Source organism: Mauremys mutica, chromosome 2 (genome assembly GCF_020497125.1).
Source record: "Mauremys mutica isolate MM-2020 ecotype Southern chromosome 2, ASM2049712v1, whole genome shotgun sequence".
NCBI classification, from domain to species: domain Eukaryota; kingdom Metazoa; phylum Chordata; order Testudines; family Geoemydidae; genus Mauremys; species Mauremys mutica.
The window spans coordinates 165652751-165668519 of record NC_059073.1 but is presented as its reverse complement, the minus strand read 5'-3'; the positions used below and the strand labels follow the sequence as shown (position 1 = coordinate 165668519).

The 15769-nt window shown below is 42.7% G+C and overlaps 1 protein-coding gene across 2 annotated transcripts in view; it reads left to right on the top strand.

Annotated features, from left to right (window-relative positions):
* ADCY2 (adenylate cyclase 2) overlaps positions 1-15769 on the top strand; it is a 435859-nt gene that overhangs the window by 326235 nt on the left and 93855 nt on the right. For both annotated transcript variants that reach the window (XM_045005617.1, XM_045005618.1), the window contains 2 exons: positions 1895-1975; positions 12305-12374. In XM_045005617.1, the coding sequence (XP_044861552.1) occupies positions 1895-1975; positions 12305-12374 (151 nt within the window). The remainder of the gene's footprint in view (positions 1-1894; positions 1976-12304; positions 12375-15769) is intronic.

The following is a 15769-nucleotide window of genomic DNA, read 5'->3' as shown; positions in this document are numbered from 1 at the left end:
TTCTATAGAAACTACTCTACGAACCTACGCTATCTTATCTATTGAACCATCCTGTAGATCAGGGGTCAGCAACCTTTCAGAAGCGGTGTGCCGAGTCTTCATTTATTCACTCTGATTTAAGGTTTCACGTGCCAGTCATACATTTTAGCGTTTTTAGAAGGTCTCTTTCTATAAGTCTATAATATATAACTAAACTCATGTTGTATGTAAAGTAAATAAGGTTTTAAAAATGTTTAAGAAGCTCCATTTAAATTTAAATTAAAATGCAGAGCTTCCCCACCCCCCCCCGGACTGGTGGCCAGGACCCGGGCAGTGTGAGTGCCACTGAAAATCGGCACATGTGCCATAGGTTGCCCCTGCTGCAGATCCTCAGTTATTAAGAACTAATCCAAAAGTCATGGCTCAGAGGGGGAAGGGCTTGAGTTAACCTTGCCAAAATTAAAATCTGAGAGTTATCATAAACTCTAGGAGTTCAGGTAGTTCAAATCTGAGGTACTACCTATATCTTAAATTTTGGATATTAATCTTGAAAGGATGGAGAGAAAATCTGGAGATATTTGAGGTGCTCCAGGTTTTAGGAGAGCACAACTTCTGAAGTGAGCAACAAGTGAAGCCTGGTGTAACAGAAGAGAGTCCCATCCATGCAGACATTATGTCCATTCCATGCCCAGCTAACTTAAAATAAAATTAATCTTTTTGTTCATTATAGTCATTTTACAGACTATATGAAGAGAAACCTGAAATATATTTGAAAATAAAGTTTTGATAACAATTATTTCCAAACCTGCTACTGGAAAGTTCTAAATCCTCTGTTCAGGCCATACAAAGTGTTCCTATGAATGTGAATGGCATGTTCTTACCTAGTCACACAATGCAGACAAATATTAGCAAAAATAGCTGCAGCAAATATGGATATTTTTAAGGAGCTGAGAATATGAAATTCTTTTTTATAAATTCATTACATTACCAAGGTGAGCACTTTCCTTTAATAGAAATTTCCTCAACTCTAATTTTCTGCAAGTGTGTTTTGTTTTATTTTTAAAGCACAACCTTATATTTTGCTTTTAGATAGTATGTTCTTTGGGGAATGGATTGTCATAGAATCATAGGGTTAGAAGGGACTGCAAGGGCCATCTAGTCTAAACCCCAGCCAAGATATAAGATTTGTTGTGTCTAAACTATCCAAGAGAGGTGGCTATCCAGCCTCCTTTTAAAAACCTCTAGTGAGGAAACTTCCATGGCCTCAGGAGACAGTCTGTTCCATTGTCCTACTCTTCTGACAGGAAGTTTTCCTGAAATTTAATCTAAATCTGCTATGCTGTAGTTTGAACCCACTGCCTCTTGTCTTGCCCTCTGTTGCAAAAGAGAACAACTTTTCTCCATCTTTTTTATAGTAGCCTTTCAAGTAGCTGAAGACAGCTACTTAATCTCCTCTTTTCCAAACTAAACATACCCAGTTCCTTCAGCCTTTGCTCATATGGCTTGCATTCCATCCCTCTGATTGTCTTTGTTGCTCACCTCTACATTCTTTCCTGTTTCTCTACATCCTTTCTAAACATCAATGACCAAAATTGGATGCAGTACTCCAGCTGAGGCCTAACCAGCGCTGAGTACAGTGGTATTATCACCTCCTGTGACTTGCATGCTGTGCCTCTGTTAATGCAACTTTTTTTTTGCAATAGCATCACATTGCTGACTCATGTTGAGGTTGTGATCCATCACAACTCCCAGATCCTTTTAGCAGTGCTGCTGTCTCATTTTGCATGTGTACATTTAGTTTTACTTCCCTAACTGTAGCACCTTTCATTTGGCTTTGTTGAATTTCATTTTGGTGACTATAACCCAGTTTTCCAATCAAGATCCAATGATAATATCTCATCTTTTTTCATTGCAGAACAAAATCACAGAAGAAAAGATTTGAAGAGGAATTGAATGAGAGGATGATTCAAGCCATTGATGGAATCAATGCTCAAAAGTATATTTACATCTCCTCCCTTTAACATTCACATTCTTCTACAACTGATGGTAGAGTCTGCTGCCTCTCCTTGCATAGATGCACAAAACCCAAAAAGCAGTGGCGCATAGAATCATAGAATCTCAGGGTTGGAAGGGACCTCAGGAGGTCATCTAGTCCAACCCCCTGCTCAAAGCAGGACCAAACCCAACTAAATCATCCCAGCCAGGGCTTTGTCAAGCCTGACCTTAAAAACCTCTAAGGAAGGAGATTCAACTACCTCCCTAGGTAACCCATTCCAGTTCTTCACCACCCTACTAGTGAAAAAGATTTTCCTAATATCCAACCTAAACCTCCCCCTCTGCAACTTGAGACCATTACTCCTTGTTCTGCCATCTTCTACCACTGAGAACAGTCTAGATCCATCCTCTTTGGAACCCCCTTTCAGGTAGTTGAAAGCAGCTATCAAATCCCCGCTCATTCTTCTCTTCTGCAGACTAAACAATCCCAGTTCCCTCAGCCTCTCCTCATAAGTCATGTGCTCCAGCCCCCTAATCATTTTTGTTGCCCTCCGCTGGACTCTCTCCAATTTATCCATATCCTTCTTGTAGTGTGGGGCCCAAAACTGGACACAGTATTCCAAATGAGGCCTCACCAGTGCTGAGTAGAGGGGAATGATCACATCCCTTGATCTGCTGGAAATGCCCCTACTTATACAACCCAAAATGCCATTAGCCTTCTTGGCAACAAGGGCACACTGTTGACTCATATTCAGCTTTTCGTCCACCGTAACCCCTAGGTCCTTTTCTGCAGAACTGCTGCCCAGCCATTCGGTCCCTAGTCTGTAGCAGTGCATGGGATTCTTCCGTCCTAAGTGCAGGACTTTGCACTTGTCCTTGTTGAACCTCATCATATTTCTTTTGGCCCAATCCTCTAATTTGTCTAGGTCCCTCTGTATCCCATCCCTACCCTCCAGTGTATCAACCACTCCTCCCAGTTTAGTGTCATCTGCAAACTTGCTAAGGGTGCAGTCCACACCATCCTCCAGATCGTTAATGAAGATATTGAATAAAACCGGCCCCAGCACCGACCCTTGGGGCACTCCACTTGATACCGGCTGCCAACTAGACATGGAACCATTGATCACTACCCGTGAGCCCGACCATCTAGCCACTTTTCTATCCACCTTACCGTCCATTCATCCAGCCCATACTTCTTTAACTTGCTGGCAAGAATACTGTGGAAGACTGTATCAAAAGCTTTGCTAAGGTCCAGAAATAGTACATCCACTGCTTTCCCCTCATCCACAGAGCCGGTTATCTCGTCATAGAAGGCAATTAGGTTAGTCAGGCATGACTTGCCCTTGGTGAATCCATGCTGACTGTTCCTGATCACTTTCCCCTCCTTTAAGTGGTTCAGGATTGATTCCTTGAGGACCTGTTCCATGATTTTTCCAGGGACTGAGGTGAGACTGACTGGCCTGTAGTTCCCTGGATCTTCCTTCTTCCCTTTTTTGAAGATGGGCACTACATTAGCTTTTTTTCAGTCATCCGGGACCTCCCCCGATCGCCATGATTTTTCAAAGATAATGGCCAATGGCTCTGCAATCTCATCGGCCAACTCCTTTAGCACCCTCGGATGCAGCGCATCCGGCCCCATGGACTTGTGCTCGTCCAGCTTTCCTAAATAGCCCCGAACTACTTCTTTCTCCACAGAGAGCTGGTCACCTCCTCCCCATACCGTGCTGCAGAGTGCAGCTGTCTGGGAGCTGACCTTGTCTGTGAAGACAGAGGCAAAAAAAGCATTGAGTACACTAGCTTTCTCCACATCCTCTGTCACTAGGTTCCCTCCCTCATTCAGCAAGGGGCCCACACTTTCCTTGACTTTCTTCCTGTTGCTAACATACCTAAAAAAACCCTTCTTGTTACTCCTAACATCTCCGGCTAGCTGCAACTCCAAGTGTGATTTGGCCTTCCTGATTTCACACCTGCATGCCTGAACAATACTTTTATACTCCTCCCTGGTTATTTGTCCAATCTTCCACTTCTTGTAAGCTGTTCTTTTGTGTTTAAGATGAGCAAGGATTTCACTGTTAAGCCAAGCTGGTCGCCTGCCATATTTACTTTTCTTCTTACACATCGGGATGGTTTGATCCTGCAACCTCAATAAGGTTTCTTTGAAATACAGCCAGCTTTCCTCAACTCCTTTCCCCGTCATGTTATTCTCCCAGGGGACCTTGCCCATCAGTTCCCTGAGGGAGTCGAAGTCTGCTTTTCTGAAGTCCAGGGTCTCTGTTCTACTGCTTTCCCTTTTTCCTTGTGTCAGGATCCTGAACTCGACCATCTCATGGTCACTGCCTCCCAGGTTCCCATCCACTATTGCTTCCTCTACTATTTCTTCCCTGTTTGTGAGCAGCAGGTCAAGAAGAGCTTTTCCCCTAGTTGGTTCCTCCAGCACTTGCACCAGGAAATTGTCCCCTACACTTTCCAGAAACTTCCTAGATTGTCTGTGCACTGCTGTATTGCTCTCCCAGCAGATATCGGGGTGATTAAAGTCACCCATGAGAACCAGGGCCTGTGATCTAGCAACTTCTGTTAGTTGCTGGAAGAAAGCCTCGGCCACCTCATCCCCCTGGTCCGGTGGTCTGTAGCAGACTCCCACCACAACATTACCCTTGTTGTTCATACTTCTAAATTTAATCCAGAGACACTCAGGTTTTTCTGCAGTTTCATACTGGAGCTCTGAGCAGTCATACTGCTCTCTTACGTACAACGCAACTCCCCCACCTTTTCTGCCCTGCCTGTCCTTCATGAACAGTTTATATCCATCCATGACAGTACTCCAATCATGTGAGTTATCCCACCAAGTCTCTGTTATTCCAATTACATCATAATTCCCTGACTGTGCCAGGACTTCTAGTTCTCCCTGCTTGTTCCCCAGGCTTCTTGCATTTGTGTATAGGCACTTTAGATAACCCGCTGATTGTCCCGCTTTCTCGATCTGAGACAGGAGTCCTCCCCTCTTGCAGTCTCCTTCTTGTGCTTCCTCCCGGAATCCCACTTCCCCACTTACCTCGGTGCTTTGGTCTCCTTCCCCCGGTGAACCTAGTTTAAAGCCCTCCTCACTAGGTTAGCCAGCCTGCTTGCAAAGATGCTCTTCCCTCTCTTCGTGAGGTGGAGCCCATCTCTGCCTAGCAATCCTTCTTCTTGGAAGACCATCCCATTGTCAAAGAATCCAAACCCTTCTCTCCGACACCATCTGCGTAGCCATTCGTTGATTTCCACGAATCATCTACCATTCCATATCAGAAAGTAGAATAGGCCACTCAGAGAGACATTACGCTCCCTGCAGGCTAAGGAACAGCACTGTGCAGCAACTTTTTCAAGGGCCTTGTTCTAATAGCTGCTGCACTTGTGATTCTTACATTGGGGGAAGATTCCGTTTGCCCCTTGAAGTTCCTCTGCTCAAAACTTGATTCTTTAGGCCTTCTACAGGAATCCACGATTTGGCCCTAAGTCCCCTTGTCTACAACACCTCTCCACATCCTCCTAAGAACTGGTACAAAGCCTTATATATAACTGGGAAATTAAGTGTAGTTATATCCTAAATTGATGGGACTGCTAGTGAAATATTTGGGTTTATTCTTTTATTTTCTGATTTCATAGATAAGTGCACCTTAAAATAGTAATTGAAAAGACAGAGGCGAGGTAAGGAGAAAAAACAAAGGAACTTAGTAGTAAGGAGTGAAAATAGAAATAATTAATGATCGGGGTAAAAATAGATGGGGATAAACATGGAAAAAGAGAATAAAGCATTATGCTCCTGTACCTGTATTCCATGTCTACTTGCTCTGGCTCAGTACAATCATCTGTCACAGTAGACGAGTAAGTGAGATGAAGAAATAATAACCAGGACTTTCTGATACCGAAATCAGAGTGACAGAAGCAGCTCCACAGAACTAGAAGTGCCTCTTGTGCCACCTTTGATAATTATTGTTTCAGTTGGTCCATTGATTCATTAGAGCATAACATAGCTAGTCTGTACACGTAAATTGTTCTCAGAAGCAGAGAGGCACACATTGAGAATATGTCCTTGGAGGAACTGGAGGTGACACTTATTGATGATATCAGATCCTGTTAGTGAACAGATAAGAGCAAGGTCAATACTTCTCTGACTGAAGGGTACAGGCTCTTTTAAATATTAACTATCACTTCAGGGTGAAATAGGGGGATGAATTTGCAAAAATTGTGGTTAGTAGTTATGAATTGTATTCTCCACTGCAGGTGTCCAATATTTGCTCAGTTGAATAAGTTCTATACTGCACCTAATTGCTAGAAACTCAAGGACCACATTTAATTTTCACGTGTAACAATCCCATCAGGCTGTCTGTAGTTTTAAGAAAACAATTTTGAGTAAGTTCTCAGTGGAAGTGTATGTTGACAGTCATTTCCACACACAAATAACAAAATGATTGGAAGCAAGTCCTCAGATAGACAAATAGGTTTGTTTTCACTATGTTAGTCTAAGAATGGGTTACAAGACACAATCCATACAGCTTTAGTATGTTTTAAAGTACATGGGCTCTAAAAAGTGACACTGCAAAATGGCATTGTGTGGTTCAATTATGTGTTATTTATCAATGATTTCCATAACAAATGTTCTTAGTTTACATGTAAAAACTTGCCAATCCTACAGTCTTAACCTATGATCAAAGATTTAAACTGAGTTCTTTCCTTCTCATACATCACTATTAGTAAAAGCTACATCCTACAACTACATGTAGACAACAATAAAATTGAAAAGTCAAGTGCTCAAAACTAAGAAATGTCAAAAATATGGCTGACTGTGCATATGCATTAACACAGTAATAATTATATGTTCACATATTTTTACAGTAGGACCCCAATGCACATGATTGACTGCTCTCAGGATGAATCAGGACTGTGTCTTGAATGAGACTGTTGTTTGTAGGACCCCTTCCTCATATGGAGGGCTACAGGTTTGTCATGGTGCAGAAAAAGCCATGGGTACCATGATTTCTCTGCAACTTCTCTGTCTATGACTTCCTCCAGGAAGGCTCTAGGTGGGTCAGCAGCCCACTGCAGAGGTGATGCCCTGGGGGAGTGTGTTGGAGAGCAAGAGCCTACCCCAAAACGGCAGCTCCTGTGTCCCACAGTGCCAGGCCCAGCTCCCCTCTCTAGACATTGCAACGTGGCACACAGGATCGCAGCCACACTCATTCAAATTTGGCCCAGCTGCCTCCTAGTCATGACCTGCCATTGCTTGTGCCCAGGGTGACTGCACGGTGGGCTTGCTCTCAACCGCCACACTCTTCCCCAAGGGACACAGAAAGCTGGAGTGAATAGAGGGTGGGCTTGCTCTCCAGCCCCCCAAACCCATCCTCTTCACTAAGCAGGATTAGGATTGTGGTGCTGGGGGGTGGGGAGGATCCTGCCACAAGTGTTTGGTGCTCCCCCACTTGTCAGGGCATTTTTTATCAAAAATCATAGATCATAACTTCTACTAAATTTACTTTGACTGCTCTATCATTTTTGATAAAATATGCCCTGACAATTCTGTAGTCCCACTCATATATTACAGAAGATAGTGTGTAGTGAGTGAGGCAGTGATTTCAGGAAGAGAAAGGGTAGCCTTATGATTAAAGAAATTGAATGTTGCCATGGAGAACTGGGTTCTCTCCTGTAGAGTTTCTGTATGATTCTGGGCAAGTCACTTAAACCAAAATGTTCACAATTGGCCACTTAACCGTGAAGCACTCAGATATGTTGATGAAAGCTTCTATGAGGTAATGAATAATTTTGTATTCAGAAGGCCTGGGGCCACACATTGAATAAGAAGGGGTGGAAGCTGAATTACCACCTCTTCACTGATGGACAACCTTAATTCTGGAATTTCCTAACTTTCGAGTGCTTGGCTTTGCAACTTTAATAATGTTTTTTTATGTAAGTTTTTTTTAATATAATTTCCTATTTTTAAAAAAAATCTGAAGAAAAAAAAATCATCATGTGGAACCTGATTGACCACTAGCATAGGTAATCAGCAGGGTCTAAACTTTTAAATACACAGCACAAACCTCTGCCATTTGCACTGTTATCAGATTAATTGATACCAGTAGTAGGCTGCATATGTTACTCCGGAGGGTGTTCTGCGCCAAAAAATTAAAAATTCTCCATACAATATTTTAAAATTCTGCAAATTTTATTTGTCAAATAAATATGGAGGCTCCAGCCAGACACTGGGGCACAGGCCACTGGCTGCACAGAGGTGGGAGATCACTGTGCAGTTTCCTCCCGGGACACAGACTCAGCAGTGATGCTGCACCCAACCCTGACACAGCACAAGGACCACCCCCCTCCCCCCTGAAACACTCCTGGGCCTTGCCCCTCTGTGCCAGGTGCACCAAGTGTGGGCAGGCAGGATGCAAGTGTGTGTGGGGCGGGATACAGGTGTGGGTTGAGAGGGTTCTGTGTGGGGCTGTCTGGGTGCAGGCAGCTCAGTGGAGTGTCTGGTTGCAGGGGGATCTGGTTGCACAGGGGCTTGTTGTGGGGCTCTGAATGCAACAGTAATGGGACTCTGCAGTGGGGTCCAGGTGAAGGTGGTTGGGGCTCAGCGGGGAAGTCTGGGGGATAGAGCTTGGCAGGGGGTTCTAGGTGTGGGGGGATTAGTGGGGGGTCTAGACACTGGAGGAGTGGGGCTCAGTGGGGTGGGGATCCAGGTGCATCTTGTTGAGGCTCGGTGGTGTGGGGATCTGGGTGCGGGTGGCTTGTCAGGATGGTCCAGGTGCAGGGGGAGTGAGGCTCATCAGGAAGATTTTGAGTGTGTGTTGGTGGGGTGAGGCTTGGCAGGAGGGTCTGGGTTTGAAGGGGACTAGATACATGGGGATTGGGCAGATTGGGGAGCAGCTCCCTGTATAGGGATCCCTCTCCCTGCAGCTGAGGAGTGATGGGTGCAGAAAGCATGGGAGGATAGTTTGCAGCGTTTCCTGCAGCTGGGGGAGAAATCTGGGGGTGGGTCTGACCCAGCCCTGGATGATGTGCAGGGGAAGAGGAAGTCCCATCCTCTCCAGCCCAGCCGGGACTAGCAACTGAACCCAGCGCAGGGTAGGAACCACCACCTGGGTCTTCCCCAGTCCCACTTCCTGCACTACAGTGATTTACCTCTCTGCCAGCTGCCCTGGGCATCCAAAATATACTACTGGGGATGGGTGCATAACCACTCTTCTGACTTCCCTTTGCTTTCCCGTCAGAAAGTCATTTTTCTCTGGGGAAGCAAAGAAATCTGCCGGAGGCATAAATTCTGCACATTAGATCAGGCATTGGTGGGACTTCAGACACTCACTGTGCCAGATAGTTTTGGAGCTATTTGCTGGGACCAGAAGAGTGCAAAGCCTGAGAACTCCTGGTCTGAGTTCTAGGTTCTAGAAGGTAGTGTACTTAGGTTATTAGAGACATTTCTGCTCCCATTTACCATACGCTTGTGTCTATCTTCCTTACCTCTTGTCCTCCCTCCCCCTACCCGCATCTGCTTCTCTCTCTGACCCTACCCCAGCTTCTCTTCCTCTGCTCCAGTTCTCCATCCCTAATTATTCCCCAGACTCCTCCCTTTCCTGTACAGTAACTTCTCGTTTAACATTGTAGTTACATTCTTGAAAAATGTGACTTTAAACTAATCCAATTTTCCCATAAGAATTAATGTAAAGGGGGGTGGGGGGGGAGTTAGGTTCCAGGGAATTTTTTTGGCCAGACAAAAGACTATACATATACATATATACAGTATAAGTTTTAAACAATGTAATACTGTACTCAGTGATGATGATTGTGAAGCTTGGTTGAGGTGGTGGAGTCAGAGGGTGAAAGAGGGTGGATCGTCTGGCTGCTCTTCTTGCTGTTCTTTCCAAGGTGCTGGGGGGGGGTGCTTAAACCCCCGTCTCTGCCCTAGGCCCGCCCCCACTCCCCCCCCGAGCGTGCTGCATCCTCGCTCCTCCCCCTGCCCCCCCCCTCCAGTCTCTTGAATGCCAGGAAACAGCTAATTGCTGCAAGCAGGAGGCATGGGGAGGGAGGAGAGAGTTGCTGATCCGTGGGGCTGCCAATAGGCAGGAGGTGCTGGGGGGGGGGTTAAAGGGAGCTGATGGGGGACTGCTGGCCCACATTGGTTCTGAGCCCCCATAGCCAAACAACGTTAAAAGGAAACATTGCACAAATTTAAATGAGTATATTCTCTAATAGATCAGTGACATAACGAAACAATGTTAACTGGGACGACTTTAAGTGAGGAGTTACTGTACTATTCAACTTGCCTCACAGCTCTTGTCCCCCTCCCTACCTGTTCCCCCCCCCTCCCTGGCTCTTATCTCACACTGCTCCCCCACTGTCTGGCTACTGTCCCCCTCCCACTCTGTCTGTCTCCTGCAACCCCCACTTACTCCCTCCCCTCGAGGAAAATTGAGAACACAGGAGAGACAATTGCCATTCTGTGAGTTCTGGTGCCTGGTCACAGTCTCAGGGTAACTGAACCTGTATTCCCTCTCTCTGGTCCCGCAAGGGCACCCTCTTGAGGTTTCCAGTTGTCACTTCTCTTGAGCCAGCAACCCAGGTGTGTCTCCCTCCTGATCGGGCTTTTAAAGCAGTACACCCTGTTGCCATACATTATGAAAGCTCAGCAAACCAGTCTGCCTAAAGGCCAGCACCTGGGCTGTGCTTTCTCTGTGACGACAATGTGCCAACAGTTACAAGTTACCACACAGCTTTTCCAAAACAAACAGCTTTCTGAGGGCAGAGGAATAACAGAGAAAATAATAGAAAGATAATAAAAGCTTCTACTTACTGCTAACAAACATATGGGAAATCACCCACAATGGCCCATTTAGTTTTGATAGCCTTTCTGATGGGCAGGAGACAATCCTTCCCCTGACTAGGTTCACAGTTTCCAAGCAAACAATTTCTACAGTTACAAAGCAAAAACTTAAATATTATCTTATAGCATGTGATAAAGAAATTATCACTAAAGAAACACTAAACACACTGTTATAAGTCTGATACCCACCTTAGCCATACGAACACACAGCTGAAACAGACTGGTTTCCAGCAATGAATTTGTCAGTACTGAGTGGAGACCTAAAGCCTTGGCAAGAGCTGGCACCTGGTCAGCCAGCTTCACAGATACCACAGAAGCTGGAGCCCCCCCAGAAAATCTAAGTTCCAGTGGAAGTTGGTTAATGGTTCCATTGATTTTTTTTTTATTTATAACTAAAAGAGTAAGAACTTTGGCATACTTTAAACATGTAATGACAAAAAAAGAAATGACAATCAGGGCCCGCACTCTGGTAATAATCCACCAGAGAAGCTATCACATCCAAAAAAAATACCCCATCAGTACTCTGCCATAGCCACAAATACCAGCCTTCATCATACCTCTCCCTCCTCAAAACGCTGGGTAAAGAGATGGGCCTTGCAGTATGCCCTGAATGGCATCAGGTGCAGGCTTTTTCAGACCACCATGAGGAATGAATTCCAAAGCTAATTGAATAATATGTTGAAGTAGCAAAGAATCCTGTGGCACCTTATAGACTAACAGACGTTTTGCAGCATGAGCTTTCGTGGGTGAATACCCACTTCTTCGGATGCAAGCAGTGGAAATTCTTCTTGCATCCGAAGAAGTGGGTATTCACCCACGAAAGCTCAATATTATACTGACACATGAAGAGAAGGGAGTTACCTTACAAGTGGAGAACCAGTGTTGACAGGGCCAATTCGATCAGGGTGGATGTGGTCCACTCCCAATAATTGTACATATAATAATTCAAGCCCAAATTAATGGTGTTAAATTTGCAAATGAATTTTTGTTCTGCAGTTTCTCTTTTAAGTCCGTTTTTGAAGTTTTTTTGTACAAGTATGGCTTTTAAATCTGTTATAGAATGTCCAGAGAGACTGAAGTCCTCTCCTACTGGCTTTTGTATGTTACTATTCCTGATGTCCAGTTTGAGTCCATTTATTCTTAATGTCCAAATAAATCTGTTAGTCTTTAAGGTGCCACTGGACTCCTCGTTGTTTATACCTTGAATGCTGTCTTAAAATATGTGTCATCTATTGATGCTAAATAATCTGTTCCACCTAGTCTTTAGCTGTGACACTCTGAGTATCTACTAGACCTAAATAAGAGCTCTGTAGCTCAAAAGCATAGCTCTCCCACCAACAGAAATTTCTGGCAATAGAAGATATTACCTCATCCACCTTGTTTTTCTTAGTTTACAGCTTTTCAATGATAGAAAAAACAGGGCTAATCTGTTTTGATGCCCTTTATAATGTTTTGTGTGTTTCTTTATTCTTTCAGGCAATGGCTTAAATCTGAAGACATTCAAAGAATATCACTACTTTTTTATAACAAAACTCTGGAAAAAGAAGTAAGTTGTTTTCACCTCAGAACTAATTATTTCTGTATTTTAATTTAAATATGCAAGTCACAAATGACATTTGTTAGGTAGTTAACATGTTTACTTTTTAAAATGCTAAAACTTATCACCAGCTGCTTTTACGTTTATATTGGCATAGGAAACAAAATAATGCAGCCTATAAAAGTCCCAAAACTTAAATAAACTATTTCTGGATGTCCCTATATAGTTTCAATTACAAATGGTGCTAATGTGGGAGAATTGAGACCTCAGAATTCAGTACATCTTACCTGCCAGGATGCACACCACACAAAGTGTTCATGTTAGTGGCTAATATTAGCACCAAGTGCTGCATATGGTGTGGCAAAGCTGGGGAGTGGATATGGGTGGGGATCTGATTTCTCTTTCTTAAGTGTTATTGTTAAACTAGAATATGATAAAAAAAAGTGAAAACATGATTTCCAAACAGAATAGAAAATATGGGTCTTATGTGGGTAAATGAGGACATTTTCAATATAAAGAATGTATATTTTATCAAATTTCAATTTTTTTGTGTTTTTAATGGACTGTCATTTTACAAAATTGTACTCGTATTTTACAACATTTTAAGAATATTATGGTAAATGTGTCTATTTTCTTTTTTGTTTGCTAAATTACAACATTGGAGGCTGTAACTTGATGTGTATAGGTAAAAGAATGATAGTGAACAGCAGTGTGAAGTGTTCCTGGGTAGAATTCTCCCATGCAGCAGGGGACCTGAAGTAGGAGGCAGACAGAAGCCTCTTTCTCACCCACAGCACAACTAGGAAAGGGGTCACAGAACACTTTTCCCTTGCCATCATATCTGCTTCTCCTCTAGAGCTCTCCTTTCCTCTGACCTTCAGAACCTTAGGGAGAAGGGATTCATTCCTCTATCCCCCAGCCTGTCCTGCTGCTGTACCCTTTTGCTGGGGGGAAACATGCTTCAAGCTCCTCCTCGTGCACAAACAAGGGATCTCAAGTAGGAATAGAGAGGTTATTTTACCTCTGTATTTGGTTCTGATGTAACTGCTGCTGGAATACTGCGTCCAGTCCTGGTGTCCACAATTCAAGAACATTGATAAATTGGAGAGGGTTCAGAGAAGGAACCACAAGAATGATTAAAGCTTTAGAAAACCTTCCTTATAGTGGTAAACTCTAAAATCTATTTAGCTTAACAAAGAGAAAGTTAAAGGGAGACTTGATTACAATGTTTAAGTACCTACAGGGAGAGCAAATATTTGATAGTGAGTTCTTCAATCTAGCAGAGATAGGTATAATACAGTCCAATGGCTGGAAGCTGAAGTGAGACAAATTCATACTGGAAATAAGGTGTACATTTTTAACAGTGAGCGTAATTAACCATTGGAACAATTTACTAAGGGTTGTTGTGGATTCTCTATCTCTCTCAGACTAGATGATCACTGTGGTCCCTTCTGGCTTTGGAATCTTTGAGTCTCTTCCTTCAGGAGAGAAAGTAATAAGTCCTGCTGATGAGAGAATGAGCAACATCACTCTATTTCTTGTATTTTCTCTTGTCTCCCTTTTGCTTTCTCCTTTCTCTGCCTCTCTCTCCTGTCATCTCTATTTCCCCCCTCATTCTTCACATTCACGTGAAAATGAATGAGTTGCGTGTGGGATGGGGAGAGGAAGAGCAGGAGAGAGAAGGAGGAAAAGTGCAAGTCAGTTTGAGTGGAGGAGAGGAAATGATATGCTAGGCTCCAATCCTACAAACATTCATACATGTGTTTAACCGCTTCAGTAGACCCGTTAATGGGAATACTCCGTACTTAATGTTCAGCACATGTGTAAGCTTTTGCAGGGTCCAAGTTCTTTGGGGTAGGGACTTTTTTTTAAGTATCTGCACATTGCTGAGCTTACTGAAGCCCTGATCACTATATGGGCTGCTGAGTGCTGCCATGTGACAAATAATTATTTTCATATCCAACTTTTTAATTTCCTTCTCCAATTTCTTTTGTCTATGGGCTCACTCTAGCTTCCACTAGGGTTGCCAATTTTGGTTGGATGTATATGGTTGGAGATATAATTATATGACATAATCTTTAATTAAAGATTAATCTTTTAATTCCTAGAGACTCCAGGCCAATCCTGGAAGATTGGCAACCCTAGCTTCCACTGAAGTCAGTGAGAGATTTGTCGTTGACATCAGTAAGAGAAAGATTGGGCCTTATTTGATCTGAAAGAAAACCAAAGTAATGAAACAATTTATTTAATTCAAGAAGCTAATTACATGATTTTCTTGCAAGCCTGTAGAAGTGTGAAATATTAAAACAAATTATCAAGTGGGTCAGAATTTTCTTGTGAGTTTATAACAACAGCTCAAGGCCTTAAGTGTTCAGTGGTTCTATTAAAATATGACAAACCACTTCAACAGCTGCAACAACAAAACCAACTGCAAATATATTCAGATATATGCCTTAAAGTTCATTTAACCATCTGATAGAAATTGTTTTTAATGTGCCACAGAATTCAAGAGTGCCTTGGGGGAAAAGTCCTAAAATTCACATTTTGGGCTACATTCCATCCATAGACGTGCATTTTGAGTTCTGTGCATGTATTTCAGGGCAGAATTTGGCCTTTAGTATAAAGGCATAGCACTGTACTTGCAGTTAAAACACACAACTAATTCACTTATCATTTATAAGGTTTGCATTTTGAGCACTTATGAAATTACTCATTGATCTATTTTCCTTTAATTATATTTTCCCTGAATTCCTAGACCCTGAACAATTATAATACTTAAAGCATTTATTTTTAGAGTACCTTATTGGTTTAGATTTGAGACATCTCTATTTCTACCTAGCAAATAGTGCATTTCCTGTGATAAATATTTTATTTCTTATTTTTAAATATGTTTCTGTATAACTAGGAATTTATAAAGAGAAGGGTGGAATTGCATGCATATAATTTAATGACATCACAGTATTTACACTAACAGACTATAACTGTGCCAAATTTCAAAGGCCTATTGCAAACAATGGACTTGTGAGAACCTGTCAGAAAAATATCACAAAAATCTTTTCTAATGGAAAGTGTTGGGCAATCTGAATATAGGTGTAATTGCTAGTTCCTTCTATAGGGTATGGGTCACTCCTAGACAAAGTGGGATGTGTTGTAACACCTATACCATTAGCTAAGGTTGCACACGAATTTGAATTAATTTGTAGTTTCCCATAACTTTCTCATCCACTACTTTTCTTTATGACTGAAATTTGGCAGACTTGTTCTTATTCCAGGAAATAATTGTTTTGGAAATTTAGAGTCAAAATAGTTTGTCCATTTCCAAGAATAAAGAGAATAAAATATTGAACATTATTTAAAAAATTAAAGTTTCTCTCCCCTAGGATGTTTAATTATAATCATGCTCT